Source organism: Cucurbita maxima, unplaced genomic scaffold (assembly GCF_002738345.1).
Source record: "Cucurbita maxima cultivar Rimu unplaced genomic scaffold, Cmax_1.0 Cma_Scf00002, whole genome shotgun sequence".
Taxonomy (NCBI): domain Eukaryota; kingdom Viridiplantae; phylum Streptophyta; class Magnoliopsida; order Cucurbitales; family Cucurbitaceae; genus Cucurbita; species Cucurbita maxima.
In genome coordinates, this window is record NW_019272018.1 from 5,560,211 (window position 1) to 5,573,401 (window position 13,191).

At 33.7% G+C, this 13,191-nt stretch overlaps 2 protein-coding genes across 2 annotated transcripts in view; one reads left to right on the top strand and one right to left on the bottom strand.

Moving 5' to 3' along the window:
- Positions 1–515: 515 nt before the first annotated feature.
- Positions 516–2,028, bottom strand: LOC111472609 (phospholipase A2-alpha). Its single transcript, XM_023118228.1, has 4 exons — positions 1,771–2,028; positions 1,658–1,700; positions 1,440–1,565; positions 516–793 (listed from the first exon to the last, which is right to left on the bottom strand). Exons 1-4 carry the CDS (start codon positions 1,882–1,884, stop codon positions 618–620), a joined length of 459 nt encoding a protein of 152 aa, XP_022973996.1. The 5' UTR covers positions 1,885–2,028; the 3' UTR covers positions 516–617.
- Positions 2,029–3,558: 1,530 nt separating this feature from the next.
- The window catches only part of LOC111472580 (isoamylase 1, chloroplastic), a 15,110-nt gene continuing 5,477 nt past the window's right edge, over positions 3,559–13,191 (top strand). Inside the window, exons 1-11 of the mRNA XM_023118197.1 lie at positions 3,559–4,313; positions 4,751–4,933; positions 5,093–5,185; positions 5,638–5,790; positions 6,894–6,985; positions 7,274–7,415; positions 7,501–7,608; positions 8,323–8,408; positions 9,430–9,501; positions 9,591–9,717; positions 11,132–11,218. Of these exons, the coding sequence (XP_022973965.1) occupies positions 3,915–4,313; positions 4,751–4,933; positions 5,093–5,185; positions 5,638–5,790; positions 6,894–6,985; positions 7,274–7,415; positions 7,501–7,608; positions 8,323–8,408; positions 9,430–9,501; positions 9,591–9,717; positions 11,132–11,218 (1,542 nt within the window). The 5' untranslated portion in view covers positions 3,559–3,914. The remainder of the gene's footprint in view (positions 4,314–4,750; positions 4,934–5,092; positions 5,186–5,637; positions 5,791–6,893; positions 6,986–7,273; positions 7,416–7,500; positions 7,609–8,322; positions 8,409–9,429; positions 9,502–9,590; positions 9,718–11,131; positions 11,219–13,191) is intronic.

The following is a 13,191-nucleotide window of genomic DNA, read 5'->3' on the forward strand; positions in this document are numbered from 1 at the left end:
ACTAACGATGAGCTTGGACAATTACAAATAGTATCAGAGTCAGGATGTTGGGCCCCGGTGAGGTGAATTGTGAGATTTCACGGTTAGTTAAAAAGGGGAACAAAACATTTTTTATAAAAGTCAAGATGTTGTGGCCTAAGGAGGTAAGGAGGAGGAGTGTGAGATCTCACGGTCAATTAGAGAGGGGACAAAACATTTTTTACAAGAGCCAAGATGTTGGGCGAGGAGGTGGATTGTGAGATCTCATAATCACTTAGAGATGGGAAGAAAATATTTTTTTATAAAAGTCAAGATGTTAGACCCCAAGAAGGTGGATTGTAAGATCTCAGTCAGTTGAAAGTAGGTGGATTGTGAGATCCCACAGTCAGTTGGAGAGGGAAACAAAACATTTTTTTGTAAGAGCGAAGATGATGGCCATGAGAGGTGGATTGTGAGATCCCACCGTCAGTTGGAGAAAGAAACAAAACATTTTTTTTACAAAGGTCGAGTTTTAAAAATACGAGGCGGCGATTGTAGAGTTCTAATCATAAATACTACATTTATTAGAACATAACAAAATTAATACGAGATTAATTTTCGATACAAATCAAACATTGTTGGGTGAAGAATTAAAAATGCTAGGGCTTGTGAAGAACTCTGCCTGCAAGAAGGGCAACGTCCATGACAAAGGAGATGACCTCCACCACTTCACTAATTTCGCATTTGTTCCCTTTGAAAGGAGCCGATTTTGATCTCTTGAACTTCTCCATGCAGTTCAAGAAGCTCTTGCTGCACTCTTCGCTTAAATAGTCATCTGCCAAATAATCCAAATAATTATTTCTTTATTCATATATATAAACAATTTAAAATCAAAATTACAGGCTGGAAATTACCTGTTTTTTTTTTTTTAATAAATAAAATTTCATTTATTTAATTATAAAGTAAGCTATCCATGGACCGTCACAGCCACCTTACATGTGAGGTTCATTGGTTCACTCACATAAATAGACAATTTTACCCTTCCCATCAAACCACTTAACTTTTTAAATTAATGATTCCACAAATTAAAAAAATTATTAATTCTCAATCAAACACTAAAATTTATAAATCAATTTCTTACCCTTCATTCATCATATCCCTAAAAACAAATCCATTCCTAATAATTACATACCCGAGTCTTTTTTCTACTCGCTCTCGTTACGAGAACGAAATGACGTCCCAGTTCGATTCGAGACCAAGATTCCTTACCACTCGAACTAGGTTTGTCGAGTAATTAGGGGTTCTCGTAGATCGAATCGTCTATTTTTTTTTACTATATATTATTTATGCTCGTAAATGTTAGAAACCACAAATCTCCAGTTCACTTTGAACATAAGATCTCGTGAGCTTTGTTTTGGGTTTCCCCTTAATTAAGTCATATATGAGCATTATTGGGTATAGAAAAAGGAAGGGAAACTCACTGTTCTTGGCAGCAACACAGGCATCATGATTCATGCAACAAGCATCCAAGCCATCGCAGGGGCGTTCGCCGGGGCAGCCGCTATACAACAGCCCACAATATTTGCCATATCTCAAAAGTGGAGGCACTGCAAATTCCAAAATTTAGACAAGGCTCAAAAAACAAGACCCAAAAACAACACAAACCCATAAAAAAGAACCAGAGAAGAATTAGAAGAACCTGAACAGAACTCTGACTCGCATTTTCTGCTGCAATCTTTGCTCTACAAACCAAACCAAACAGATCAAATCAAGCCAAAGAAGAAGCCAAAGAAGAAGAAGAAGAAGACGAACCAGAGTGATTGAGGCATCGAGGGCCTGGACGCCGACGTTGAGGGCGTGAGTGGGCGCAGAAACAATGGCGAGACAAAGAAGAAGAAAGGAGTTGAAGGGGTGAAATCGAGCCATTTCTCTTGGGTGGGTGGGTCTCGTTTTTCTCAGAAAAGCTTTGAATTTTGGTTAAAAGTTGAAAACAAAAAGGTGGGATTTATAAGTGAGAGAGGAAAATGGGTTGTCTTGTAGTGGCTCGTGACATGGTGTTTTGGAAACGTTTGCCAATTTGATTGAACCAGAAATGGTGGTGTGGGTTATCTGGCGTTGGTGGCTCTCCCTCTCCCCTCGTGAACCCAAAAATAATAATAATAATAATAATAATAATAATAACCTTTTTTTTTTTTTTTAGTTTTTATTAAAATAAATTTCAAATGTAAAAATAATATATGGTTCCTATAGTTTTGACTCCATTTATACTTATAGTATGTTAAAATAATAATATATTGGTCCAATTAATTTATTTATTAAGATTTGTTAAATTATTATTTATTTTAATCCTAAAAACACAACATTTGAACCTATTTTTAAATTTTATCAATAAAATTTTAAAAAATATTGTCGTATATTAATTAATATGATAATAATTTGTAATAAAGAGTAGAGCATGAAGATAATTAAATGAAAATCTTAACTTATAATAATTGAATTAAAAGCATATTTAAGTTAGGATAATAGAATTTTAAAAAAATTGCATAGAAATGTGAATATCATTTGATTTATTTTTTTAACTTATTACACAAATTCAATGACAAATCTCTTTCCTTTTTGCCGACAATAAAAGATCTGAAAGAATCCTTACGAAGAAAATTAGGCTAAAATATAAAAGAAAAATATTTGTTTATTTATGCAACTTGCTCATGATTTGTTTATTTAATTTTATTTATTTATTTATTTAGAGAATTACAATTGTTAATATTGTTCAATACAAATGGATTACTTTAATCCGTACACGATTGACTTACATGTCTTTTTCTATCTCACTTGAAAATCCGAAATAGTCGAAGTTAATTTGATTTATTGTTCAACCAAATTCTTGTTTTTATTAGATTGATGGTATTCCATAGTTTCTTATCGCGTTAATTACTAATTTTCGGTCACTGAAATTCCATATTAGTGTGGGGTGTTAGAGATTGAAGTCGAAAAACAAACCGATATGCAACAATTAAGGCTCGTGTTTGAGGAGAATTATAGATTTTGAATTTCATTTTTTTTTTTGTCAAATCTTGTGATGAATTTAATCATTACTTTTTGAAAGATGTCTCTATTTTGTCAATGTTGAGAGGAATAATCTTTTATGTCAAAGCCAACATTCTTCGACTACAGTATGAAATCATTTATGTCACGACAATGTCTTTATCTATACATGAAAGTTCTATAATTAGTATCCACTATTGCAGATGGTTAATGATTAATTAAGTGGAAAATCACTAAATTTCATTAATTAGGATTAAATTTGTAATTAAGCTAAATTAAAAAAATGACCGCTTAGTATTAATAATTTTTTAAAATTTACAATATTATTTTTTTACCTTTTATAACTATTAAGTAAAAAAATTCAGTTATGATTAAAATGGTTGTTTGTATTAAATTACACACTTTTCGGTCCATATTCTAACGGTATTTTTTTTAAAGATAATATTGCAATTAAATAATAAAGATATTTTCTTTTTATAATTTAGAGAAGTTTCCACGTGTGTGTATATATATATATATATATATGCATAGAAGCCCAAAAAAGGCGAAAGAAAAACGGAGATATTTTGAGGTTCAGAAATATTTTGCGAGAGGAGAGCGAGGAGTCGGAATAATTTCCCCCCAAGAAAATGTCAATACGCCAAATCAACGGTGGCGCGTAACATCGGAGCCTTTACAATCCGTCCCATCTCTTACCACATGCGTCCATGGACGAAAACGATGGCTGTGGACCCAACTTCTCTGAAAAGAACGGCAATGGCAGAAGCAACGAGTTCCCTGTTTGTTCACTTCCATTGTTAACTACAGCAACGCTTTGAATAAGAGCTCATACCTTTTCACTTTTCACCTAGCTAAGTTTTGATTCCTCGTTAACTCTCCATGAACATGCGATGAGGTTACTTCTATGAACAATGGAGCTGGTTACTCGGAGTGCATCGTTGTCTTCATCTGTTTCCTTTCTGCGTACTTCAAATTCGAGTTTTCCCGAATTTCGACGCCGTAGTTCGAAGCGCAATGTAATTCCAATTCGGAGGAGAAGTGATATCCATTTGGATTTGGATGTTGATTGGATTCATTCTAGGATCAATGTATCGGAGACTAGAGCGAGTAGTCGTGGAGCAGAGGTGAGAACTTCAGTCACCATGGCGGAAGAGGTGGAGATTTCCAATTCGAATCGTTTTGAAGTTTTTGAGGGCACTCCGACTCCTTTCGGTGCCACAGCTAGAGACGGCGGGATTAATTTCGCCATCTATTCTGGCAATGCGGTTTCAGCTACTCTGTGTTTGATAAATCTTTTTGATCTGCAGAAGGTTAAGTCGAAATCGTCTCGGATTATTGCTTATACACTGTCCATTTTTTTTTTTTTTCTTCTTCTCCGTCTCTCTCTCAAGAGCAAGCATCTCATTCGACCGGTAGCTATAGCTATTATATTCAATTTATGGTGATATGCATAAAAACTTCGAGCAGCGTTTCTTTGGATGGAACTCTATACACAATTAACAAGTACATCTGTGGCGAACTAAAGGAGTAGCACCTTTAATTTTGTTATTATCATTATTATTTTGTTGGTTCTTTTTCTGTTTTCTTTTTAATGTTTCATTTCCCTTCACACGAATTCATATTGCAAAACTTATATTTCTTGAGGCAATCATGGCTCAAGAAGTTTCTCTGTAAACGTGATCTTTGAATTAGTTTGCTTTCAACCGTAGGTTCACTATAGCTAACGGTTACCGCTTACTTTTTACAGAAGAGAGTGGCCCAGGAGATCACTCTTGATCCCTTAACTAATAGGACTGGGGATGTCTGGCATGTATTTCTGAAGGGAGATTTTACCGATATGCTATATGGGTACAAATTTGGTGGGAAATTTTCACCTCAGGAAGGATGCTACTTTGACCCTTCTCGGATTTTGTTGGATCCATATGCTAAAGTTCGTGTTTTCAACATTTTCTTTTTGTATTCATTTATGATGATTAGTTTTATCCCATATTTATCATTTGTATTATTTCCCTACTGTGATGTGAATAAATTGAAATTTGTTCGAGAGGGTGTATAGAGGAGTTTGCTGACTTCCTATTTCTTTCCTCAGGCCGTTATTAGCAGAGAGGAGTTTGGTGCCTTGGGACCCGATGACAACTGCTGGCCCCAAATGGCTGGCATGGTACCCACCGTTGATGATGAGGTAGAAAATGCACTTCCCATTTGGCTAGCTTTACCATTCTATGCTTCTTTTGCTTTCAGATTTCTGTAGTTTGTCTAGTAAGCTTATATTAATTGAAGTTGAAGCACGAAGGGAAAGATTATTGTGGTACAGTGCTACTTGATCTTTATTTTGACTGTATTGCATTATATTCTTTTAAAAGATCATCTCTTATTGTTATTAGTTTAGAGAAAAATGCCTTTCTTCAAGAAGAAAACCTTTTCTGGACCCTAAATGCTTATTTTAAAAAAAAAAAAAAAGAAAAAAAAAAAGAAGAGAAAATGATTCTTCCTCAAGCCACAGGAAGTTAAGTAGTCTCCCTCTATAAATGCTTTTGAAAGACAATACAGTTCTATCTCGTTGTAGTTTGCTTTCTATGTTGAAGGCATCTAACATGCTGATATATCAATATGTATTTGATGTGATGTTTTCAGTTTGATTGGGAAGGGGATTTACCTCTGCAACACCCACAAAAGGATCTTATAATATATGAAATGCATGTACGGGGGTTCACCAGGCATGAATCAAGTCAATCAGGATCTCCTGGCACCTATCTTGGTCTAGTTGACAAGTTAGATTACTTGAAGGTACATTACAGAGTGCTTCTATTACAAGTCAATCATCTATACCCCTTTCTGCGTGCCTTTTTCTTAAAATCAATTAATATATCTTTTATCTAAAAAACTCTGCAAAAGCTATTGTCAGCGAAGTCCAACATTTTTTATCCATTCTTGATTTTGCTTTTCATGTTCCCAGCTTAAACATAATGTTAAGAAGAAGATTTCAATTTTTTGAGCAAATTTAGAATTAATTAATTAAAAGTCAAAAGGAATTTTATCTTATATAGGGGACTGGCATCATCATGAACTCTTGGTTGTATATGTATCAAAAACTCTTGGTTATGCACTATAAAAGTCTGTATAACTAATGTTGTCTACAAACAATTCAATTACTTTTTGACTTCTATGTTTAGCAAACTAGTAAACTAATAAAAGAAAGTCAAATATAATTATCAACTATCAAATTCCCAAACCTATGAGTTTTTTTCTTGCTGACCCATGAATTAAAACTACTACATGTCACTGACTTATAAAATATGTTTCAGTGAAAGATAAAATAAGGTATGGTATGGAAGAATTACTTGCTAGTGGTAATGAAACATTTTCATTATTTGATCAAATAGTTCTTGAACCTCTTTGTTTTCGGCTTGGTTATGGGAGGCCTGATTAGAGTCCCTTTCTTTAGTTGGGATTGGTTTTTTTTTTTTTTTTTTTTTTTTTTTTTTTTTTTTGTGGGTGTTNGCATCAAGGCTAGCATTTCCTTGAGTTAAAAATATATACGTGACCTAGTGAAGTATTGTATTTTGTATCTGATCAGGCTTTCTGCCCATCACTCCACTCAAACCTAGTGAAGTATTGTATTTTGTATCTGATCAGGCTTTCTGCCCATCACTCCACTCAAACCTAGTGAAGTATTGTATTTTGTATCTGATCAGGCTTTCTGCCCATCACTCCACTCAACTTTATGGACTTTGAACCTAATAATTTCTTAGTTTAATTTTCTCTTTTTGTTTGTAAATGCAATTTAGAATCCTTGCTATGGTTCTGTCCTTCCATTACCACAAATGTTGATATCTATAACAAGTAATGCATATAGTGTCCCAACTCTTTTTAATTATTTTTCCTTTCAGGAACTTGGGGTCAACTGTATAGAGTTAATGCCATGCCATGAATTCAATGAGTTGGAATACTACAGCTACAACTCTGTCTTGGGTGACTATAAGTATTTATCTGATTCCTTCATTTGGAGAACTTTTACTTTTCTTTTCTTTTCTTTCTTTCTTTCTTTCTTTCTTTTTTTGCCAAGTTTAATGCTGGCTTCAAATTTTCCTCTGAAAAAGGGCTGATGTCCTTGACTGTTTTTGTCTTCCAATGGCTTGAAAAATTAGTTATGTTGGATTCTGGATCTCCTTAAAATAATAATAATAAATGAGTCCATATACCAAGTTTCTTGATTTTTGTCTTTTTCTTTTTTGTCATTAAATCATATTAAGTCCAAATCTTTGTCCAGGGTGAATTTTTGGGGATATTCAACAGTCGGTTTCCTGTCACCAATGATAAGATATTCTTCTGCCGGCATTCGAAATTGTGGCCAGGATGCTATAAATGAATTCAAGCTTCTCATTAAAGAAGCTCATAAACGTGGAATTGAGGTGGAAGACTGAAATACTTCCGTGGTTACTTTTGAAAGATTTCTTATTTTCACCTTTTTATCTAGCATTTCTTTTTTTTGGTCAGGTGATCATGGATGTAGTTTTTAATCACACGGCTGAAGGGAATGAAAATGGCCCAATTTTTTCTTTCAGAGGTGTTGATAATAATGTGTATTACATGCTTGCTCCAATGGTACGTATCTGTAAGATTATAATTAGCTGTCCTTGCTTTTTATTAAGAGGAGAATAACATGGCATCAGTATGATTTCTCAGTTTCTTACTTAAAAAAAGCATTAACAAAAGATGGAAGAATGGTCTTTCAATTTTCTGAATTCAGCGTTCTTCAAAGTTTATGTTATTTTATCTATATGATATTTTGATAGTGCTTCAACTGCTTGAAACACGTACATTCCTTTTATACTGTGGTTAATCGTGGAATGAAAATCCCTAATTTCCTCCCATCTAATGTTTAAGATATCCTAGAGGATGGAAAACCTAAGCATGCCACTGCTTGTTGCATAGAAAAGAAAGGAAAAGAAAAGACCTTTAGAGTTGATAATTGCTGAAATAAAATGGTGAATGGAGAAATATTTAGGAACTAACGGCTGGTTCTAATTCTTTATATATGTTTAAGCCTGTGATATGTGCATTCAATTGATGGAGCCTGGGCATACAGTATTTCTCTTACTTACACTGGATGGTTGCTTTAAATTTAAACTGGTAGGGCAATATTACCTATGTGCTAAAATTTAAGTGGAAGATAAAGCAATGGGTATGGTTTAGTTTAGTCTTCTTATTTCCCTTTTTTTTTTTTTTTGCCTTCTTTTAATTAATGCTTCATGTTGAAAAATCTAAATTCATCCTTTTTATTTATTTATTTTATATAGTCTTACCATTGTTTTTCAGGGAGAGTTTTATAATTATTCAGGATGTGGAAACACATTTAACTGCAATCATCCAGCTGTACGTAGATTTATTGTGGACTGCTTGAGGTAGATATATCATAGTTGTAGATACCATATTTTTGGCATATGTTAATTTCGGTTTATAGAAACACATGAAAAGAGGTATAGGAGAAAGAAAGATGCGATGTCTGCTTGTAGAAAGAATTATAGGGAATTAAGCAAAGTTGCTCCACAATATATCAAAACTAAACAAGAACAAAATTTGGCAAAACAAAAAAGAAGTAAAAAAAGAAAGAAAATAGAAAAAGAGAGAGAAGCCCCACTGTAAAAGGGGTCTGTACGAGGAACCAAATTGAAGATCACAAAAAGAGCTTCAATTATTGAGAGGGTGCGGGAAATAATAAACTCCTAGTAGATATATAGAGGTAAGTGTCAAACCTAGTCATAGTCCACTCCTACTTTCAAGGACTCTCTAACCCGCCTGAATTTTATTTTTTAAAACTCAAGCCACGTATTCCTCAAATTAGGGGAAAAAAAAAAGCTACAAACCAAAGAGCCTCTCCCTCGTCTTGAAACAGACAGAAATAACCTATTACAAGCCAAAACACATTAGAAGTGTAAACAGAACTATCCCAAATTCAGTATACAAATTGACAGCCGCGCAGAGCCAAAACTAAACTCCTAAAAATATTCTCAGAGTAGGCACCAGCCCTAATAACATAGAAGAAAGTCTTCGAATATCATCAGTAGGATTTTATGCATGTCCTGCTTTCTATATTTTAAATATTCTGCTATCTATCAGATTATTGCGTCTTACCGTTAGTTTTACTTTAGTCTATCAAATCTTTTGGCTTTACCTTTGTGGTCATCTCCTCTGTTCCTCCCTCATGCAAGGAGTCTTGAAATGTCAATCTCATGAATTTAATCGTTCACACCTTCACAAGGTTTTTCTCCTTATAAGTATTTTTGTTACGCAAGAAATATATCTACTGACTTCTGAACAAGTGCACATGTTATACCTGGACTTGATTTTTCTGTGATTGCCTGCCTATCTTGCATTTTCAGAATAATTTTTTTGTTTTTTTGAGAAGAAAACCTTTGGCCGTAGATATTGGGTGATAGAAATGCACGTGGATGGGTTTCGCTTTGATCTTGCTTCTATAATGACCAGAGGTAGCAGGTTATTGACTGAACTTTCTATCTGTTACTTAATATCTGTATGGACGGATATTTTTCTCATTATTCATCATTTTCCTCTTTTGTGGACAGTCTCTGGGATGCAGTAAACGTGTACGGAAATCCAATAGAAGGTGACACACTCACAACTGGTTCTCCTCTTGGCAATCCTCCATTAATTGACATGATAAGTAATGACCCAATACTTCAAGGAGTGAAGGTATTTACTCTAAACTCCTCTCTTCTACTGGATTGTGTGCTTCAAGGACAATTATAAGCATACGGTTTATCTAATCTGCTACAAACTATCTATTTGAACTCTACTTTTGAATTAACCCTACTAGCTCTTGCTCATCAGAAGTTAATATATGGGCAGGTTGCTGCATCTTCAATTTGATTTAACTTCATAATTTTCTCCTTTTTCAATGTGTAGAAAACTTCAAATGCAGTGAGATCATTGTCTTTTTTCAGTATAGATCCTTTTAGAAGTGAATATACATCATCCTTGTATGGTACATTGTACTAGGCGTAAGAATATGGTTCAACAAAAAACCGTCGCCTATTACAGTGTGCCATGAGTTCAAAATATTCTATCGGTGATATTTTGTTGGGAACAATATTATCCCATTATCATCTCATCAATCATCTCTTGAAATAAGAGATATGGTTGTTTTTCTAGAATTTGATATACTAGTTTTCAAGTGATCAGGGGTGTGCCCTAGTGACCGAGTGGTCAGTGGAGACATAAGTACCATATCCTACCTCATTTTTGGAGGTTGTGGTTGCAGTAGATAAAGATAAAATTAGAAAAAAGGAGATGATACATTTCTTTTGTAAGGAAATTGTAAGAAAAGTATTGGGAATATTACATGATCCAGTTTGCACCTAAACTCTTTCCCATTTCTCAAAATCAAAATAACTGCAAAACAGGCGTTTGGAGTAGGCAACTAAACCTTTTTTTTATCTGTAAACATTTTCATTTTCAGAAATCGACAGTCAAGGGTTTTGATCATTATTTGGATAATTTCCTCTTTGAGGATTTATTAGGCAATGCTTGATTACTTATCCAGTTTATCTTCATGAAATGTCAATCTTCAACTTAATGTTTCATACAAGTTAAATTGGAGTGTGGTTTTTAGGCGAAACATTTTCAAAATGGAGCTTCATTAGATCTTTTATCTTAATTACGGATAAAGAATTATGATTTTATTGGGAAAGATAATATGTCCTTTAGCCTTGTCTCCAAATTTTTTCTTAGAACTGATCTAGCTTCCACCGATTATTTTCTAGGTCTCACCAGAATTTACTATAACATGGAGTTAATCTCACAATCTTAATTGATCTGCTTAGCTATCATTTCTACAAACCTAAAATCTCATCATTTTGGATTTCCTAATTATTATTATGGTTGTACATCGATCTTAATAATTAGGGTTGAGTTTGAAGTGCACGTCAAGTAAATAAAATACGCACTCCTTTAAGACATGGTTCTTAGTATTTAGTCTTCTTTCTGATCTCATGGAAGGAATTTTATATCGATTGAATTTGATGTCACCATCTGAAGGATTAATTCCTTTCTTCCTTTTGTTGCTATCATTATGAATTAATCTTATTCCTTTTTATCTTGGAAATAGCTCATTGCAGAAGCATGGGATGCTGGGGGCCTCTACCAAGTTGGTACATTTCCTCACTGGTGTGTTTGGTCTGAATGGAATGGGAAGGTCAGCGTAGTTATTTTCCTTTTTTTGTTCGTTATTCCATAATAATATTTGGAAAATGAGAAAAAAAAAAAAAAAACTATTAACTAATGATAGTGATGCAATTTAAAAATATTTGTTTATATTCTTTGTACATTGGATCATGAGATGTTGTGATAAGAACCAAAACATCTCAATCATGCAATATGAACGACAAGAAGATGCTGAAAAAATGTTGTTCAAATTACCACAAGATAAACTCAAGTTGTAATTCATGCCACACTAAATAAGAATCAAGTTTCATTTATTCTTGGATGGTTACAAATTTTGGATGGACCATAATTTAAAGTTACGGTATTTCATTAATGTACAATAAGAATTTTTATGTACTTTAAGTTTTCATTTACATAGTGGCTAACTATGGTCATAAAAATGAAAGTAACAGCTCTTGAAACTCATGGAAGGTCAAGGGTTTCATTTTGAGGTTATATAAAGTCATGTGTGTTATCTTTGTAAAATAGACTTGGAAAATGTAGTAGAAAGGGCATTTGTGCTTTCTTTTAGCCTAGGACTAATTTTACTAATTTTTTTTTTTTTTGTAATTCTATGTAGTGGTTGCATGCTTAGAATCATTCAAGCTTGACTTGATCAATCTTACTTGTGGAGTGATTCGAATCTCAAACAAGTATTTTTGCCTCGAGATGTTTGATTAACAAGATAATCTGAATCTTACTGTAATTCTTATCGGTTTGGAGTTCTTGGATATTTTAGATTTAAAGGACTTGTTCTTCAGCAAGATTTCGATTAATAAGATAATCCGAATCTTACTTTCTTTAGAGTAATTCTTATCGTTTTGGGGTTCTTAGATATTTTAGATTTAAAGATTCTGTTCTTCAATAAGATTGTTAGATCAAATTCCCAAGGGTTACAGTCATTTGGATGAAATCAATTTGATTTGGGAGTTTTAGCATTTGTGATGTAGGGATTTGCATCCCGAAGAGTTTGAGGGTTCTTAGGTTCAGTTGGTTAAAGTTACCATATCATGTTACAACCCTTTACTCTTGAAGTAAAACAAGCTTTCAATTGGAGGCAAAACCTCTCAACAATTAATTGTTAACTCCACTAAAGAATTTGTGTGAAGGGTGTATTTATACTCAGGATCAAAGCTCCAGTGGTTAAAGGCTTTGTGGATGGAGATCAGAACCTTGTACATGATGAGGAGGTACAAACCTTTCTTGGGAATTTGAGACCTATCCTGCAGATTACCTAGTCAACTACCACCACATTGGTTTCTCTAACTCACCATATGGATTATTGAGCCCAAACAAAATATAAAGTAGCCCAGGATCAAGTTCAAGACGCACTCATTAAAGGGTTAATTTGAATAAAACAAGCCCTCATGCCTAAATTACATGCCTAAGAAGGATGAACTCGTGAAGGATGAACTCATGAAGGATGTGTGAATGGGTCATGCAATGAACAAGATTGCAAATAGATACTGTTTCCCTATTCATTGATTGGAGTTCACTTATTCTTCAGGATTGTTGGGAAATGGTTACCACGAAATATGTGTCTTGAACCAACGGCAGATGGAAGACTATTTAAGACGAGTGAGGGACTTGTCTAATTTCTGGATAGTCAGAATCTTAAACCATCGGAGCTGTGAAATTGGAGAGACTGTTGTTAAGGAGATGTGTGGAAAGTATTCGAGATCTAATCTACCAAGTAAGCAACCATTAAATTGAAAGTTAAAAGTATAAGAGTGCCACCTGACTTAAATATAAAAATAAGAATGACTGTAATTTGGTGGATCTTCAATTATCCAACTTTAGGATTTCTCAAAAGGTCTTAAGGATTCTAATGTGCTATAAGAACCTCCAGCTATGTACTTGCATAATTTCATATTGTTTATGATATTTGATCATAACTTTCTTTTCTTTCCTTTTTTTTTTTTTTTTTTTTTTTTTTTTTTTTTTTTTTTTTTTTTTTTTTTTTTT

Excerpts from the sequence above, each read along its gene's own strand:
- LOC111472609 (XM_023118228.1), bottom strand. The coding sequence starts at position 1,884 with ATGGCTCGATTTCACCCCTTCAACTCCTTTCTTCTTCTTTGTCTCGCC. Across the intron at positions 1,701-1,770 it reads TCGATGCCTCAATCACTCTG|AGCAAAGATTGCAGCAGAAA; the intron begins GTTCGTCTTCTT and ends TTTGGTTTGTAG. Across the intron at positions 1,566-1,657 it reads CGAGTCAGAGTTCTGTTCAG|TGCCTCCACTTTTGAGATAT; the intron begins GTTCTTCTAATT and ends TGGAATTTGCAG.